At 38.8% G+C, this 18,870-nt stretch overlaps 1 protein-coding gene across 21 annotated transcripts in view; it reads left to right on the top strand.

Annotated features, from left to right (window-relative positions):
* ZMYND11 (zinc finger MYND-type containing 11) overlaps positions 1 to 18,870 on the top strand; it is a 115,496-nt gene that overhangs the window by 77,335 nt on the left and 19,291 nt on the right. For 12 of the 21 annotated variants that reach the window (XM_087893045.1, XM_087893044.1, XM_034402071.2 and 9 more), the window contains exon 4: positions 8,431 to 8,592. The exons of the other annotated variants lie outside the window; for them this stretch is intronic. In XM_087893045.1, coding sequence (XP_087749171.1) covers positions 8,431 to 8,592 — 162 coding nt within the window. The remainder of the gene's footprint in view (positions 1 to 8,430; positions 8,593 to 18,870) is intronic. 21 annotated transcript variants of the gene reach the window in all.

The following is an 18,870-nucleotide window of genomic DNA, read 5'->3' as shown; positions in this document are numbered from 1 at the left end:
TACATCTACAGATTGTAGATGTAAGAGTAACAAACTGAAATACTAGGTTTAACAATACCATATATGATAGCAGGTATACTATACCTCATATGTGGGGTGCCGCAAGGGTCGGTCCTCTCGCCTCTCCTGTTCAACATTTATGTGAAGCCGCTGGGCGAGATCATCCGTGGTTTCGGGGTGGAGTACCATCAGTACGCTGACGACACCCAGCTGTACATCTCCACCCCGGATCACCCCAACGATGCCCTTGAAGTGATGTCCCGGTGCCTGGAGGCCGTACGGATCTGGATGGGGAGGAACAGGCTCAGGCTCAACCCATCCAAGACCGAGTGGCTGTGGTTTCCAACGTCCCGATATAGTCAGTTGACGCCATCTCTGACTATTGGGGGCGAATCACTGGCCCCCACGGAGAGGGCTCGCAACTTGGGCGTCCTCCTGGATTCACGGCTGTCTTTAGAAGAGCACTTGACGGCCGTGACCGGGAGGATTTTCTATCAGGTTCGCCTGATTCGCCAGTTGCGTCCCTTTCTGGATCAGGACTCATTATGCACGGTCACTCATGCCCTCGTCACCTCCCGCCTGGACTATTGTAATGCTCTCTACATGGGGCTCCCCTTGAGGAGGCTCCAACTGGCACAGAGTGCGGCCGCGCGGGTGGTAATGGGAGCGTCATGGCGCTCCCATGTGACACCTCTCCTGCGCGAGCTACACTGGCTCCCGGTGGTCTTCCAGGTGCGCTTCAAGGTTTTGGTTACCACCTTTAAAGCGCTCCATGGCTTAGGACCTGGTTATCTACGGGACCGCCTACTACCACCAATAGCCTCCCACCGGCCAGTATGCTCTCATAGAGAGGGACTCCTCCGGGTGCCGTCAGCCAAACAATGTCGGCTGGCGACCCCTAGGGGGAGAGCCTTCTCTGTGGGGGCACCTACCGTCTGGAATGAGCTCCCCCCAGAGATACGGAGGCTCCCGGATCTGCGCACCTTCCGCCGCGCTGTGAAGACTCTTTTATTCCATCAAGCAGGCTTGGCCTAATTTCCTCCCTCTTTTAATATATAAATTTTAAATCTGTTCTTAAATTATTGGGGTGTTTTAATTTGTCTGGGCCAAAATGATTTAATTTGATTTTAACTGGTTTTTTAAATTTTTGTATTTATGTATTTTATTGTTTGGCTGTTCACCGCCCTGAGTCCTTCGGGAGTAGGGCGGTATACAAATCAAATAAAACTAAAACTAAACTAAACTTCATGTAATCAGAGTTGTGGATATTTTCTACCGCATGTATAAATTGGATTTTTATGCCGAGTTAGTCAGAATTCTTCACATGGAAAAGCTGATACATAAATCAAGTGAATGTTCATGTGTTAGCTCAGATTTTCATACTGAATATGCTACAACTGGTTCCCCCAAAGGCCAGTATATGGAAATGTAGCTGTCCCTTTACTAATGTAAATCTTCACTGAGTTGTCTTCTGTTTTCAACAGTTTCATTATGCATGAAACGATTTAATGAATTAAGATTCTCAGTTCCAGTTTCTGCAGTCAGTTTAATTTTTGCATTGCATAAATTGTAAAATATGCACAACTCTGTTCTTAATTAAAAGACAATATGTGTTTTTTTAAAAATCTACGAGAATGGGAGATACGTTCTCTTCTCATTTATTTTTAAATATTGCATTTTAAGGTTTCTATTTATTAAAGGTACAGGCCTAATATATCTTGTATCTCTTGGGTTCATATAATTAAGTTATTTAGAAATGAAAAATGTTACATGTTGTGTGTAGCTTCTGTAATGGGTTGATTTGCATATTTTTTTAGTTTAGTAAAGCTTATTTTTGTATGACTGGAACGTTCTCTAAACATTTGCCTGGTCTCGTCCCTTTACCAAAAACATCAAATTTCAGCTCATTGTAGAAAAGCATTGCAGATTGCATCAAGTTTTTTAAAATCATCATTTCCATCATTATTTGTTTGTGAATTTTTATTTGTCCAAACCACCTTGTTGCTGACCTTTAAGTATTATCAGTTCTTCTTGTAATCACAGAGATATATTTTAGGTTCATTAATATTAGATAGCTTTCTAATGCCCATGAACTAAGTTTAAGAAAAGATTAATGATTTACTTACTCTGTAATCATAAATATATTAACTGCAATTCAGTTGCTGGCATGTATAAAAATGGACCCAAGCTAATGGAATTTAAAAATAGAAATAAAATGTAAGAATAGTCTTGCAGAATTTGAAGAATCCCTAAACTCAAATAAATTTGGTTATAACCAACATTCCCTATCCATGATGGAGATCCACTTGCCTTATTAAATTTACAAATGTTCCCTGTCATAATTGCAAACTTCATGCAAGGTTGAAAATACCTTCAGGTACATGGTTAGAAAGATATGTTCACCCAAAGTTGGGTATGCTTGTTATATTTAGATTTTTTTAATGATATCAGAATACTAGTGATACCAGAATACCTGAATTTTGTAATTGTCAGTCTTCTTTTTAATAAAGAATTAATATATCGTGAAAATAAAATGATCCCCATTTCCTTTAGGGTTGGAATACTTTTTGTAATGGCAGTATAATTTTTTTATTTCTCTGTATCTTCTAGTAAACTGATTCTGCAAAATCTTCACTCTTGCACATAAAATTAATTTTCTAATTTTGATTCTTGTATATATTTTGGAATTGCTTAAAAGTAGTTCCATAAGTAGCGGTAGTTATATTTTAAGGGGGTGGGGGAGGAGAGAGATAATGATAATAGGGTTTATTTACAAACTGTGGAGACAATTAAGCCCCTGATCATAAGCAAAACATTACTTGGTTTCTAAGGTTTGACACCCTTGTGGGATATTATGATATATAAGCATGTCTTTCGTCTCAGGGGCTATTAACTGAGAATGCTAATCTGTCTACTAAACTGAAAAACTACAAACATGGAACCATTTTTTGTCCCCCTCCCCTTTGAGTGTGTTTTCCTAATTAAGTTAAGTGCTTGGAAGCTTTCAAGAACTTCCAAACGTACATTTTGGGGGTGGTGGGGGGAAACCAGTCCATAAAGTTTATTGGGGAAATTTGATTAGTTAGGATGCTCTTAGTAATAGATGTTTTTCCTCTTGGTTTTAGTTTATGTTCCACACATGGGTTCCAATACATAGACCATATTTTTGTTTTTGATTTTTTGTTCTGTTTTCTTTATTTTGAAAGGCCTACAGCATGCAGCCTTTCTCTCGGACCACTGCAAAAATGAAGGTGAACAACCTTCGCACTATGTAGTCTTAAATACTTTCTGTTATATCTCTCTTTTTTGTTGCTGTCGTATAGATTAGATGTTGCTTTTTCAGTCTTCCAATAATGGAATTAATAATGCTTATCAGCTGTGTTGTATCTGGTTCTTGAAATCAGCCTGCTTTTTGCAGCATCTTGGTTAAAATACTATTTTTTTCCCTCCTTCTTGGAGAGGCGGAAGTGGTCACTCACATGTTTTGCTGCAAGATATAAAGTTGCAATGCTTTTCTTTCTTTCTTTCTTTTCTTTTTTTGTCAGTTACTTTGGGAGGATATGATGACATCTCGTGGAAGACTTTGCAAATACAGAAAAAGATATTTGTACTCTGAGATTTTTTATGTTTATTGTAATTAGAATAGTGGCTGCCAGATGTTAGTTATATAAATGCCTCCTGTCTCATCTGAGGAAATTACGTGGCAGATATCTTGGTACATATCCGGCTCTGCAAAGATTCCAGTATTTGTCCAAACTTTACACTAGCCTTTAAAAACAAAGATTTATATGGGTTTGTGTTTTGTTTTGTTTTTCAAAATTCAAAACAAAATTTGTACTGATTGGGTGGGTTAACCTTTCCATTAACACTAACGTTTATTTTCCTCTTTATGATTTTATTTCCACTTTCTGTTTTCTCAGTTACATGTAATTAAAAAAAACAATATCTTAATTACTTACTTTGATTAGAGATTACGCTAGAAATATAACTCTGCCCAATTCATAAGCATATGTCACTAACCACAATGATCACAACTAACCACAATGACAGCAAAGTGACCAAGTTTGTATTGTAATTTCACAGCACAAGCTTCACCCTTTTATACTTTTTTTGAAGTTTTTTTTACTTATTTATTTATTTTTTTACAAACATATCAATGCATGAACAATGTGGCGCCTGGGTGTTATACATTCTAATACATATAAAATAAAACTATTAGCATTAGTCATAGTTATTACTTCAATCCAACATATATATTTCTAATAATAATACATATTTATATAAAGTTGCAATCTGAAGTTGCAAACCCTAACCCTAACCTCTACCCTTTTATACTTGAGGTATGGCTTCAAAGTTGACTTTATAATGAGTAAATAAGTGAGTACTTATTTTAAAAAGACTAACTGTCTAGTCTACTCAACCAATCAGCTTCAGTACATCAGATGAGCTGTACATCAGTTTTCACCTGCCAATCAGAAGTAATTAAATCTGGTTTATAAGAACAGAATTTTTTAATAAATCATTTTTATCAACTACAAGAAAAAAAATGACCAAACATCTAAATACACTAAAAAACCCTCTCACAATGAATAAATCATTAAACTTAAAGGGAAAAGTAATAAATGTGGTTGGAGTTACAAATGCTGAGATGCAGCACAGTGAGAAGATATAAATAGGCCAGCTATTAGTTATACTATATTAATGATTTCACAGTGGAGAATTTCAACTTTTCGCTTTTTTATTCATTTAGTTAACTAATCCTCATGTGGAAATCCCACTGAAATTAACTGGAGCAGCAAAAGATCTGGTAGTTCTCTTTCATTTCAATTGGTTTGATATAAAAGATTTGTCATGGAATTATGCCAAAAAAATTATTTCATAATTGCGTCTTTTCGGTGAATGTGATTTTCTTCTCTGGATAATCAAATTTTCATAAAGAAGAAGAAGAAAAGATTACAGTATGAGAAAGTTAATTAAAATTAACATTCTGGTAGTCTTTGGCAAATAATGCAACCAATAATTTAAAACACTCATGTTGTCTTTTTTTCTGAAATGTACTTTGACTAAAAAAACTTAAATTGAATATATCTTGAATATATTCAATATAAATTGAATATATCTTGCAATGGAATAATTGATGACAGAAGTCAGCATGAAAGGGAAGATGAAATATAAAAGACCAGTTTACAAGTTATGAGTTCTATGTAACTATTACATCATCAAACTCATTATCAAACTTAATTTTTTGCATGCCTATATATCAAAATAGACATAGATGTGGAAGTAGTGAGTATTAATACATAACTATCTCTGTAGGAATGGAAGCTACATTCTTTCAAAGGGTAAATGAAACATCAAGTACAAAGTATCATCAACGGATCCTCCAAATGGGTCTAGTGGTTTAAAAACAACATATATCAATATAAAAAAAAATTCTTGGAAGGGTTTTATTTTAACATACATGGTAGTTTGCTTATCATGAAAATGTGAGAATCTGGCATTCATAATTATTTAAATATGTCCCACCATTCACCTCAAAATTGTTTGGGTTTGTGATGGGTGATGTCCTCCGCATTTAAGGACACATTTCACAGAATAATACCAATGAATATTGATTCCGAGGTACTTTATTTCACAGAGCAAGTTTTTTGAAGATTCACATTCTTTCAATGTCTCTTGAGCTTTCTATAGTTATCCTTAATGCTTAAAGGATCAAAATGAATTCAAAACTTTTTGCTATCCAAGGCAGTTCAGAGTTTGAGAAGTTTATATCCATGGCCTTAAGTGCTACATAAAAAAGTGCCGATATGTTGATACTTAATAATTTTATCTTCCCAAAAAAACATTTTTGTTGTTTTTGTAATTACATTAGGCTGCTTGGCCTATAGTAGAAAAGTGCCTCTAGTACAGTGTTCCTCAACCATACTATATGAGGACCCAGATTGTTGGGGGCAATAAGCTGAATGTAAACCGCTTAGAGAGAGCTGTAAAAGCATTGTGAAGCGGTATATAAGTCTAAGTGCTATTGCAATAATGGCTGGGAAATTCTGGGACTTTGAAGTCCACACATCTTAAAGTAACCAAGGTTGAGAAACACTACTATAACTCTTAGATTTTGTCCAGTAAGTAGAATTTTTTTGATGAGATTTCCTTGATCATGGTTTCAACTTTAAGATCAAGTAATGCACAATATTTATACATGACAGTAAAAGCTAGATGTATGTGAGCATTAGCAGTTGAAGAGCACCAGAATTAATGATACTTTTTAGAAACAGAGATACTAACGAATATGCTCATTTAGCTAGATTATACCCATTATGAGGAAAATTTAAAAATCAGTGAGATGGAAAGAGGCAGTTTTTATTTTTTTTCCTGCATTGCTATTAGAAATCGTATTTTTAGGCTTCATTTACACAGTTGAAAGATTTGAAGGACCACAACCAAGTCCAATATTTGGATTCATTGAAATCAAATTGCGAAAGGTATGTTTTAAAAAATCATGGGGAAAAAATCAAAATCATGCTTGAACTTGCCTTATTTTAAAATTGATTTGTGTTTTGTTCTGCTCTGTTTGTATCTTCCTGCAAGTTTGCAAACTTTAACTTGTCAGCGTTCAACTTACATCATTTAATTTGCAGCAGTGTTCTGTTCTTGAAAGAACCTTTGCTTTGGCCTGATGCAGTTTCCCACAACCTCATGTCTGTATTAAAATTATAATTCGCAGAATATTCAACCGTATCGTCACTCTGAAAGGTTGGGAGTTCTGCAGACTGTGAGATCAATACAGATGCAGGGCCCTGGAGGTTGGAAAAGCTGTTTAATGAGTCAATTCTGATATATTTCTGTGTTCTATTCTAAATTCTCATACAGGTCAGCAAATTTTAATGAAGAAATAAGAACGTATATAAAATTCAATCAGAGCAAAACCAAATGACAAAGTACTTTTGGGTGATCTCAGGGCAGCCTTTAGAGTCCTAGCCTCCAGCTAAAAATCTTTAAAACTGGCCATTATGTATAATTGATATCACAAGTGATGCTGAACATTTTCCTGCTCACCTGACACTTATGTAGAATGGAGTCTTGTGTGAATTCTGAGGAACAGACGGATTTTTCTTTTATATGTGTTCAGCATGCCTTTGCAAATGATCCAGCACTGTGCATGTGCTTGTAGAAATAAACAGAAAAATAGAGGAACCACAGGAGTTCAGAGAGGAGCAAAGAGACAAATAAATAAAATCTGCATAGCTTTGGACTTTGTCACATTACTCTGAACTCAGCAGCCCTTGCTGCCTTTTTAAAGCTCTTTCTTCTGTCTAGTCAAAGAAGATCCACTGTGGAATCTACTTATAAATGAACGCAGTCAGAAGAAGCATCACAGCTGCCATGGGCATATATTGTGTATGGAATAGCAGTGACTGCTGCTGTTTCTCCCACTCAAAAAAACAAAAACTCTAGAAGAAGGGGTACTGATTTCCAAAACTACTTCTGATGAACACTTGATGAGGTTCCCTGTGTTCCTTAGAATTCCACATCAGGAGCGTGATTTTGTCCTTTCGGGGAAAAAAAAATACTAGACTCTGGAGAAGACAACTAGAATAGCAAATGTTTGAATACAAATAGTCCGTGACTTACAACAGTTCGTTCAGTGACCGTTCGTAGTTACAAAAGCATTGAAAAAACTGACTTATGACCATTTTTCACGTGACCATTTCAGCGTCCCCGTGGTCATGTGATCAAAATTCAGATGCTTGGCAACTGACTTGTACTTAATGAACATTGTGGTGTCCCAGGGTCATGTGATCCCTTTTACAACCTTCTGACAAGCAAAGTCACCGGGGAAACCCGATTCACTTAGCAGCTGTGTAATTAAGAATTGCACTGATTCGTTTAACAACTGTGGCAAGAAAGGTAAAATGGAGCAAAACTCACTTAACAAATCTTTCACTGAACAACAGATGTTGGGCTCAATTGTAGGCGTAAATTGAGGACTACCTGTATCACAATTTATTTGCCTAAAGCAGAGGAAGGAGTTCCATTGCCTTCATTTAGTAATGTAAAGATAATTGGGGCTTCATTGAAATTGAAAAATTATTTTATAGGATGTAAGACAACAAACTATTTTTTGGGGGGAGGATCTGAATGCCTGGGAACATGATATAAGAGTGTAGATGCTGTTAATCAGACACACTCGTAATCCATGATTTAAGCCTCAGCACTTATTAAAAGCTAAAAGCTTTCAGCTACTAGCATGCTTGAAGTTTATAGAGTGGAATTTAAAATAAAACAAAAGGTATAATCCATGAAAGAGGTGCCATATTTTAAAATGCCTAACCATTGCTAGACTTCAAGAAATGTGCTTTTTTTTTTCTATACATGGCTGTTTCAGATATTGACAGACTGTTCTATCAAATTATTTTGTATTTTTTGTAGGACTGGGAGACAGAAACTCATGACTGGTATTGTTTTGAATGCCATTTGCCTGGAGAGGTGTTGATATGTGACCTGTGTTTTCGTGTGTATCATTCCAAGTGTTTATCTGATGAGTTCAGGCTTAGAGACAGCTGTAGTCACTGGCAATGCCCAATTTGCAGGGTGAGTACCTCTTAGCTTTCATGTGCTGAATAGAGGCTTGGTCTTTGTTATTTATAGTTTTAAGAAGTTTCTGGTAAGGAGAAACATCCAGCTTTGCCTACTGCAAGGACAATCTTCATGTTCAATGCAGATGCAGACATCTGGGTATGTCTGGGCAAAATTAGTAAAATAAAAGCATGCCACCCATAATCCTTGCCTTGGGGCAGTCATTAAATATTTTGCTGGATTGGACTGGGGAAATCCTCTTGTCCATAACTTTGAGTTTCAGAATTCTCCATATGAATCTTTAACAGACTTTGGCCCTAATTTAAGAAAATAGTACAGGAGCTTAATTCCCATATATTTCATTAGCAGGACTACTTTGCTCTCCCGCTCCCACCCAAAACAAGTCCAATGTCTTTCGTTGGGGGTGTTACTTGGAACCCTGACATTCAAGAAGTATTGCCTTGATGGATACAGGCCTTCCCTCTTCTAAATCCATCCCTTCTTAACATCCATAGAACTTGGAACTAGACTGATGCCTTAACCTTTGGCTTTTTCCACTTGCCTGGATGTTAATTTCTTTCTGCATTTGCCCAACCATATCCAGATGTGTGCAATATTTTTCTTGATTCTTCTCTAATACCAACAACTGGATTGTTATTTAAACAAATGTAAGCTTTATATGCCTAATTTCTGTCAGGACTCCAGAACGTTTGTAGTACGATTTAAGAAAAATACAGTACACATATAAACAAACTGACTTAGTTATAAACTTGATTAACTAATTTATTCTTTAATGACTTTTTTTTTGCCACCCTTTAAATCAAAGTTTTCCGAAGGTGACTTACAGAACTTTTAAATAATGTAACCTAAAATTTATTTCTCTTTCACTTTATATTTTAAGCTACAGATGTTTGTGAATGTTGTGGGATGAAATTCATGAAAAGCAATTTTATTCAAATGTTGCGCATTAAACTGTCACATTTCGCTAGAGTGTCTGTGAAATCAGGTGCTTTTCATTCAGAATCACCTTTTTGTGCCCCCTTTTTAAAAAACGCCTTTTAAAAAATCCAATACTTTGTTTCCCCCAAAATAAGACATCCCCTGATAATAAGCCCAATCAGGCTTTTAAGTGCGTGGCAATAAGGCCAAGCACTTATTTCAGGGTTCAAAAAAAATATAAGACAGCGTCTTATTTTTGGGGAAACACAGTAATATCTGGATTTCTTTTTTCAAGAGTGATATCGTTTGCACAGGGATAGCAGAGGAGAAAAAGATGATAATTTTGATAGATCTTTTTCTTCTCTACTTTTCCTATTTAACTTTCTCACTTAGAAATGCATAGTATATGTGTTGAAAAATATGTGTGAATGAACAGTCGCTGTAACTTAACAGGTAGAAAACATCATCTTTGCTTATAAGAAAGATTATTAATAAAAATAACGGAGGGGTGTAAAAGTCACATAATAGGAATAAGAATAAATGGTGAATCCTTCGTTGGGGGTGGGAGTGGAGTTGTTGCTCCCATTGTATCTTTTCTGAGCAGTAAAAGCCTTCTTAATTACCCTTGGTTTTCCTTTCCTTTTTTAAAGCCAAACATTTTTCCTTCTTCACTATGAGCTTCGTTGTTTTCTTGCAGATGTTTCATTACCAAACAAGGAAACATCATCAGCGCTAGCAAACATCCAAGCTCAGAGAGCACCAAGGGCCCCACAGTTCAATCTTGAGCTACAAATATTCTCTTCTATTGGTTTTTCCTTCCTCCCTTGACTTCCTTACAAGTAGGCCTTGTTCCCAAATAAGTTATCACTCATAAAAGAGCCTCCATTTTGCTCAGAAGCCACCATCTATACACATCTGCCAGTTTTAATTGGACTTCTGTCTCCTTAACCAGCTTTCTACATGCTTCCACCATGGTCTGATTATCATGAACACACCACATTTGTTTTTTTCATTTAAGCAAATGGGCAGCAAATAACTTTTCTCGATTGTAGTCCTACTTTAGTTGGGCAAGATAAGTGCTGGAAATCAGATTTGTTTTTTTCTTCTGATTGTGCATCAGTTGCTGTCAAAATTAAAACAACAGAGGGATGTGATTGAATAACACCTTGTGATTCAATCTTTGGGATTTGTGTAACAAAACTAGATAGGATTTTTCATGTGCAAGTTGATTTTCAATATATCTATAGGCAATTTTGACAAAATCTGCCCCTCCAGATTTGGTTGACATCAAATTACAAATTTATACCTTTTAAAAAGTGTGTATGAAAGGTCAAGACTCATGACAGTTGGCCAAAAACTCCACACACACCATTCTATTAGTCCAATATATCCCAATGTTGACCATTTCCAGGTGTGTGGACTTGAAATCACAGAATTCCACTTTCATTCACACAGGTAGTGAATGTAAGTTCTGGGAGATGAAATCCATGAACCTGGAAACAGCAAGGTTGGAAAACACTGTGTTAGTCATTAAGTGCCCTTTTACTTTTTTTACTTTATTTTGAATTTATATACCGCCCTACTCCTGAAGGACTCAGGGCGGTGAACAGACAAAAGATAAAACACACATAATACAAAATTTAAAAACAATATAAAAGCATATTAAATAATTTGGCCCAAACAATTTAAAACACCCCTATTGTTTTAAAACAAATTTAAAATTAACAATTAAAAAGGTGGTTAGGCCAGGCCAGCCTGTTGAAATAAAAAGGTCTTGAGGGCACGGCGGAAAGTGTGTAAGTCCAGGATCCTCCGTATCTCTGGGGGGAGCTCATTCCAGATGGCAGGTGCCCCCACAGAGAAAGCTCTCCCCCTGGGGGCCGCCAGTTGACACTGTTTGGCCGACGGCACCCTGAGGAGCCCCTCTCTATGGGAGCGTACTGGCCGGTGAGAGGTTACTGGTGGCAGAAGGCGGTCTCGTAAGTACCCAGGTCCTAAGCCATGGAGCGCTCTAAAGGTGGTAACCAAGACCATGAAGCGCACCCGGAAAATCACCGGGAGCCAGTGCAGCTCGCGCAGAAGAGGTATTACATGGGAACGCCACGTCGCTCCCATAACCACCCACGTGGCCGAATTCTGGACCAGTTGGAGCCTCTGGGTGCTCCTCAAAGGGAACCCCATGTAGAGAGCATTACAGTAGTCTAGGCAGGAGGTGACGAGGGCATGAGTGACTGTGCGTAAGGAGTCCCGATCCAGAAAGGGACGCAACTGGCAAATCAGGCGAACCTGATAGAAAGTCCTCCCGGCCACAGCCGTCAAATTCTCTTCTAAAGATAGCCGTGAATCCAGGAGGACACCTAAGTTGCGAGCCCTCTCCGTGGAGGCCAACGACTCGCCCCCAATAATCAGTGATGGCACCAACTGACTATATCGGGACGCCGGAAACCACAGCCACTCGGTCTTGGATGGGTTGAGCCTGAGTCTGTTTCTCCCCATCCAGATCCGCACAGCCTCCAGGCACCAGGACATCACTTCCAGGGCATCATTGGGGTGGTACTGGGTGGAGATGTACAGCTGAGTATCATCAGTGTACTGATGGTACTTCACCCTGAAACCACGGATGATCTCACCCAGTGGCTTCACATAAATGTTGAACAGAAGGGGTGAGAGGACCAACCCCTGTGGGACCCCACATACAAGGCACCTTGGGGTCGACCTCTGCCCCCCTGCCAACACAAACTGCGACCGGTTGGAGAGAAAGGAGGAGAACCACCGCAACACGGTGCCCCCCACCCCTAACTCTTCCAACCGGTGCAGCATGATACCATGGTCGATGGTATCAAAAGCCGCTGAGAGGTCTAATAGGACCAGGACAGAGGAACAACCCCTGTCCCGAGCCCTCCAGAGATCATCAACCAACGCGACCAATGCCATTTCCATGCTGTACCCAGGCCTGAAGCCCGACTGGAATGGATCTAGATAAACCGTTTCATCCAGGTACTGGGGAAACTGTCGCGCCATCACACTCTCAACAACCTTCGCCACAAAGCGAAGGTTGGAGACTGGACGATAATTCGCTAACACTGCCGGGTCCAGGGAAGGCTTCTTGAGGAGAGGCCTCACCACTGCCTCTTTCAAGGCGGCGGGAAAGTCACCTGATCTATGTTGGCCAGATGCATCTCTGGTGTGCCTTTCAGCCTATGCCCAGCAGCGAAGCAATGCATATAATCTATAAGGCCTTTAGTTAATAGTCACAAATACCCAGTCACTACTCAGCAAAGGAACAGCTAGTGCAGTCAGATCATCATCATTTTTGGGGGCGCAGGAGGGGGTCTCTGAAATTGGTTTCTGGAACTCTCTTGTTCAATCGGCAGTATTTAAATATCAATGCAAGACTTCACTATCATTGATTCACAAGTGCATTTATTTTGAGAAACAAGTCTGGCTTTAGAAAGGACTTCCTAATGATCTTGCTCCCCTCCATAAGAGGCAGGGGCAGTTTACAATAGCTAAAAATCCAAAGGCACTTTCTGTGTTTTCCTGTTGTCATTCCATACAAACATTTCCTTCCTGAGATGCTTTTGCTAGGAGAATTGAATAGAAGATTAATGAAGCAGGGGTCATTCTTCAGCCATTAAACAGGAAAATCCCCTGGGCATTGTGAATTAAATTGTAAATAATGTCAAGTGTCTGCACTTTCTTGTTCACATGTGTACATTTATTCACACAAAGAGACTTTGTTACAAGAAATGGAATTTAGCTTCAATAGACATGTTGTTAACCAAAATTGCTGGATCCATACCTTTGTGGTTTTAACTCTTCCCTACACTTCTACCACAACAAGCTGTTCTGGAAAGTAGGAGGAAATTGCACAGGTCGTTAAGCAAGAAGGTTGACTCAAGGTTGACTCAGCCTTCCATCCTTTCGAGGTAGGTAAAATGAGGACCCGGTTTGTGGGGGCAATAAGATGACTTTGTATAAAAAAGAACACCGCTTGGGGGGGGCGAAAGCCCTACTAAGCAGGTATATACAAAAGTATGAAGGCTATTGCTTAATGCATTGTAAGCCGCCCTGAGTCTCTGGAAAAGGGCAGCATATAAATCGAACCAGTAAATAAATAAATAAATAAATAAATAAGAACTTCATGTGTTCCTGACTTCCAGAGGCATTTGGGAAGACTTCAATGGACTTTGCTTGTGGGAAGCTAGCAAGGAAGGTCACAAATCACAATCACTTGAATTGTGATTACATGACCACAGGGATGGTGTGCTGGCCAAAACTCTAATGGCTCGTTGCAACTACCACTTGTTCAATGGTGTTAGTGTTGCAAATCTGAATTAAGTCTGACAATAGTGCAGATTTAATAGCTGGAAGCATTGAAGTCAATCATGGAATCTTTTATTATGGACTTTAAGCCACAAAACACAGTATTTGTCAAATATGTAAGGTAGATAGAAACAGATACATCTAAATACATAGATATGAATAAAAAGGGATCATACAATACAATAATATCATAAAAACAGCAGCAGCAATAACAATAATAATCCAAATATCAGTGACAGTCACCAAGCTTGGCACTAATGGTCAGTCACTAGAACAAATAAAGGCTCAGAATTGGGCAACCTGTATAGATACATCAAATAATTAGATTGAAGAAGGAACAAATAAGCATTATACTCTCTGCCAGGGTTTTTTTTTTTGTTTGTTTCATATAAATGCCATCTGAGATTCCCAGCAAAGAGAGCAACTGAAAAGCATTTGGCTCAGGGATTCCATGGAATTAATGCCCACATGGGCACATGCTTTTCTGTTGAGGGATGGTTTTGTAGCATTCCTGAAACACCGAAGGGTACTTTGAAATTAACTAGGATGCCCTATGAAAATGATTTTCTTCTATGAAATGAAGAGTATTTCTTTCTTCTGCAAAAACTGAATCCATGGGGCTGGGGGAGACGAGAGAGCTTATCTTTTTATTTCATTTTAAAACATCCACGTAAGATAGGTGTACCATATCTGGTTATGCACTTTCTCGCAAATCCTTCTCAAGTATAAGACCAGGTCCATATGTTATCTGTGGAATATATTGATGCCAGCAGAATATTGACGCCAGTATCCTCTGACGAGAGGGATGTGGTGGCTCAGTGGCTAAGACGCTGAACTTGTTGATCAGAAGGTCAGCAGTTCAGCAGTTCAAATCCTTTCACATAATGGAGTGAGCTCCCATTACTTGTCCCAGCTTCTGCCAAGCTAGCAATTCAAAAGTGCGTAAAAAATGCAAGTAGAAAAATAGGGACCACTTTGGTGGGAAGGTAACAGCGCTCCATGCACCTTCAACGTTTAGTCATGCCGGCCACATGACCACGGAGACGTCTTCGGACAGCGCTGGATCTTTGGATTTGAAACAGAGATGAACACTGCCCCTAGAGCCAGAAACGACTGGCACACATGTGCGGGGGAACCTTTACCTTTACCTTATCCTCTGATGCTCGCTGTGGTTTTTGAAAATGAATCTTATCAGCGTTGTATGAAAGCTGCTCAAACGTTAACTTTCCCCTACATCAGGGGTGTCAAACTCACAGCCTGCAGGCTGGATGTGTCATGCACTGTTCACGCCCATCAGTGGTGGGTTGCTCCTGGTTCTGTCCGGTTCTTGCGAACCGGTAGTAAAAGCGATGGGAGGCTCCGCCCACCCGCCTGGATGTCATAATGGATGATCTGCACATGCGCAGCAGTGTGTGCTCCTGTTGCAAACCAGTAGTAAAGGTAAGTAGAACCCACCCCTGACGCCCACCCCCAGTTTGGCAAAGCGGGGAAAAGTTGTGATACGTCACGTGACAACATGTTACGAGTTTGACACCCCTGCTCTACATCATGTGGTACATAGAGAGTAGAAGAAAATGCTTCACTGTGTTTCTCAACCATGACAACTTTTAAGTTGTGTGAATTTAAACTCCCAGAATCCCCCAGCAAAAAATCCATATATATTAAAACTGCCACTGTTGAGAAATACTGAACTAATTAGATGTCTAGGACCAATCTTCCCTATTGCTTGCTTTTTGTTCCTTTTATTTTATGATAATCGGTAGGAAATTTGGGATATTCTTACAAATGGTTTTGTGCTGAGGGCCCATTTTGTTTCTGCCCATTAAGACCTGCAAGAGAAATATGACAATGATATGCAGCATCAGTAAAACAAGTGAAACTCAAGTGTATGCTTTGTTGTTTTCGGTGATGGAGATAAATGCTGAAAATAGGTGTTGCAAAACTCCTCAAATTTGAATATACCTGTAATCATTAAAAACAAAAAATCTTGCCACTAGAATTTGCTATTTTGGTGTATCATATTTCAGAGTCATGATTTGTAACATGCTCTGGATTTTCAGAAATAGATTTGGCAATATGTGCGTGCCTCTTGAATCCCAGGGTATCCATCTCTGCTTTACAGAAAGAGTACTTAAATTTGTTGTGATGCATAGGTATGCCACTGTTAGAAACAGTCCAGCAAGTTTCCTCCCTTCTTGAGTGTGTATTAGGTCTCTAATCCTTCAGTCATTTCCACATTGTAGTCTTTTCAATTTCCCAGACTCATACTTACAAAGGCTTGATTTATAGAGATGAGGGGATTCCTTGTAGATATAAGTTGAACTATAGAATTTCCTCTGAGTTTTAGCTAGAGAAATGGCCTTTTTTAAAAACAGCCAGGACTAGTGAATGGTTTGGTTCTTTGTACTCATTTTCTCACAATGAAACCTCTAAGTGCTGGGTGCTATCCAAAAAGATAAAGAACCTTAATGGGTTTATACAAAAGGCAATCAGGCTATTCAGCATTATCATCAGTAAAAAAAATCAAATGCCTAAAAGAAATAACTGAAGCCAATCTCCATAACAAGAGTACAGCTTAAGTCAGCTTTCAACTAAGATTCTCAATTCCCAAAGAGAAGAAACTCCGTCTGGGGTAGCCTCTGAAATGTTACTCAATTTACTAATTAGAGGAGCATAATCATGTCCAAAATGCTATAATTGGAAGAGAGCACTATATTAGGCTATAATGGTAAAAAAAAGGGGGGGAAACGGTTAGTGCCTTTTCTGACCATTAATAACATTTGTTGGTTGAAAAATATGCAACTCCACTCCTTAATTTACTAAGTCATTCTACTGAACTAACAATCTAGGTGTGTTAAATAGATTAGCAGCCGGACTGAGGATCATCTTGAAGGATTTCTCCTATCACAAAATACTGTATTCCTTGGCAAAAAGTGTGGGGTTAATTTCAGGGATGCTTTGCATTGAATTGGCACTGCATTGGTGAAACCACACTTGGAATACTGGGTCCAATTCTGGTGAACACCACAATACAAAAAAGAAACTGAGGCTCTAGAAAGACTGCAGAGAAGAACAACAAAGATTTTTTTAAAAATAACTTTTATTGTCATTGTACGTGTATACACAGTATACTCATGCAACGTAATTCACTTAACACCCAGAGACCAGGTTCAACACACACAACAATCCCCAAACACACTCCCACCCACCACAATTCCCCACCCCTAAACCACCACACATCCACACAACAGACCAAGTAATGCTGTCCAACAGCTCACTGATGGTGACCCTTTAGTTCATGGTTGAGTGCAATTATAGCTCTGGGATAAAAACTATTCAGAAAACGTGATGATGATAAGATGATAAGACATCTAAAAGCTAACTCATATGATGAACAGTTAAGGAAATTGGATAGGTATATGTGGCCTAAGAATTAGGGGTGACAGGATAGCAGTCTTCCAGTACTTGAGGGGAGAAAAGGGGGTTGATCTATTCTCCAAAGCACCTGAGAGCAGGAAAAGAAGGTAGAAGACCAATTTAGGAGAAAAATCCTAACAGAACAATTATCAGTGGAACAGCTTACTTCCTGGAGTTATAGGTGCTCTTATCAATGGAGGTTTTCAAGAAGGATTGGACAACTTTTTGTCTAAGATGATAAGGGGGTGGGGATGTCTCCTGTTTGAACAGGTGGTTGGATTAGAAGATTTCCAAAGTTCCTTCCAACCCGTTATTGTATGTTCTATGAATTCAATTAAAATATGACCAGGATAGACGCCATCTGCTATTCTTGGCTGAAAGTCAGAATCATAATTGGAGCAGTAGTAGGACTTTATAGCTCTGGCAGGACGAGAGCTACTGAATGTTGTCCTTTGGAAGATTGCTGGGACTATTAAACCAGGGACAGATTGTGTTGCTTGGTGTTTGTGTTTCTCCTTCCAGGATATTTAAGGTATAATATCAGATCATCAAAGCCCATGAGTAATTTTTATTCAAGGGCAGCCAAAGTTGAAGAATTCATTCAACATTCAACATTTTAATTATTTAAGTTGTGTTCAGAAAAGGGCTGCATTTTCAGGCTTAAAAAATACACATACAGCATAAGCATGGTTGCAGAACAGTATCAAAATTGTTTCAGTATGTCATAAGCTTTATAAAGTGTTTTTTTTTACACCCACCCATCCCCAAACATATTAGTAGAGCAAAAAAAAAGGTATTTCCCTACTCATAGAGTCTTAATTCCAAACTTGAGTGTTTCCTTCATCATCATTCCTCTTATTTATTTATTTATTCAATTTATATGCTGCCCCTCTCCGAAGACCCAGGGTGGCTCACAATACACTCAAAAAATCACTATAAAACACTTAAAAATTAAAAACATTAAAAACATTAAAATCCATTCACACCAACTGATTCCAGAGAGCTGGGGCAGCCACAGAGAAGGTCCTCCCCCGCGGGCCTGCCAGCCGGCATTGTTTTGCTGAAGGGACCCGGAGGAGACCAACTCTGTGGGATCTTACTGGTCGCTGGGAACTATGCGGTAGAAGGCGGTCTCGAAGATAACCTGGCCCTGAGCCATGTAAAGCTTTAAAGGTAATAACCAACACCTTGAATTGTGACCGGAGACCAATAGGGAGCCAGTGCAGCTCGCAGAGAATTGGTGTAATGTGGGTGTACCTAGGTGCACCCACGACAGCTCGCGCGGTGTATATTTGTGAGTGGCTTTGGATTGTTATTGCTGTGGGGACCATGTGCTGAATTTCTCACAATCCATGGACATCATCCCATAATATTAAAAACAAAAACAGGCAGAATCATTAGGAAGAATTACAGCAGAGTACAGCAGTAAAATAAGGAGGATAAATGCTAGTGGATATTTTTTCCTAACTATGCTTGACCCTTGCTTGATAAGAGGCAAAGATTAAAATCAAAAGAAATCAATTCCTACAATTACTTGCATCATATATTTTTGTAAACCTGTTTACCAAAGTGCCACTGACATTTTCAATTTTAAGAAGTTCATTTAAATTT

The sequence above is a fragment of the Pantherophis guttatus genome, chromosome 4 (assembly GCF_059756535.1).
Source record: "Pantherophis guttatus breed Tessera chromosome 4, ASM5975653v1, whole genome shotgun sequence".
In the NCBI taxonomy this organism is placed as follows: domain Eukaryota; kingdom Metazoa; phylum Chordata; class Lepidosauria; order Squamata; family Colubridae; genus Pantherophis; species Pantherophis guttatus.
This window is presented reverse-complemented; position numbering and strand designations above follow the sequence as displayed.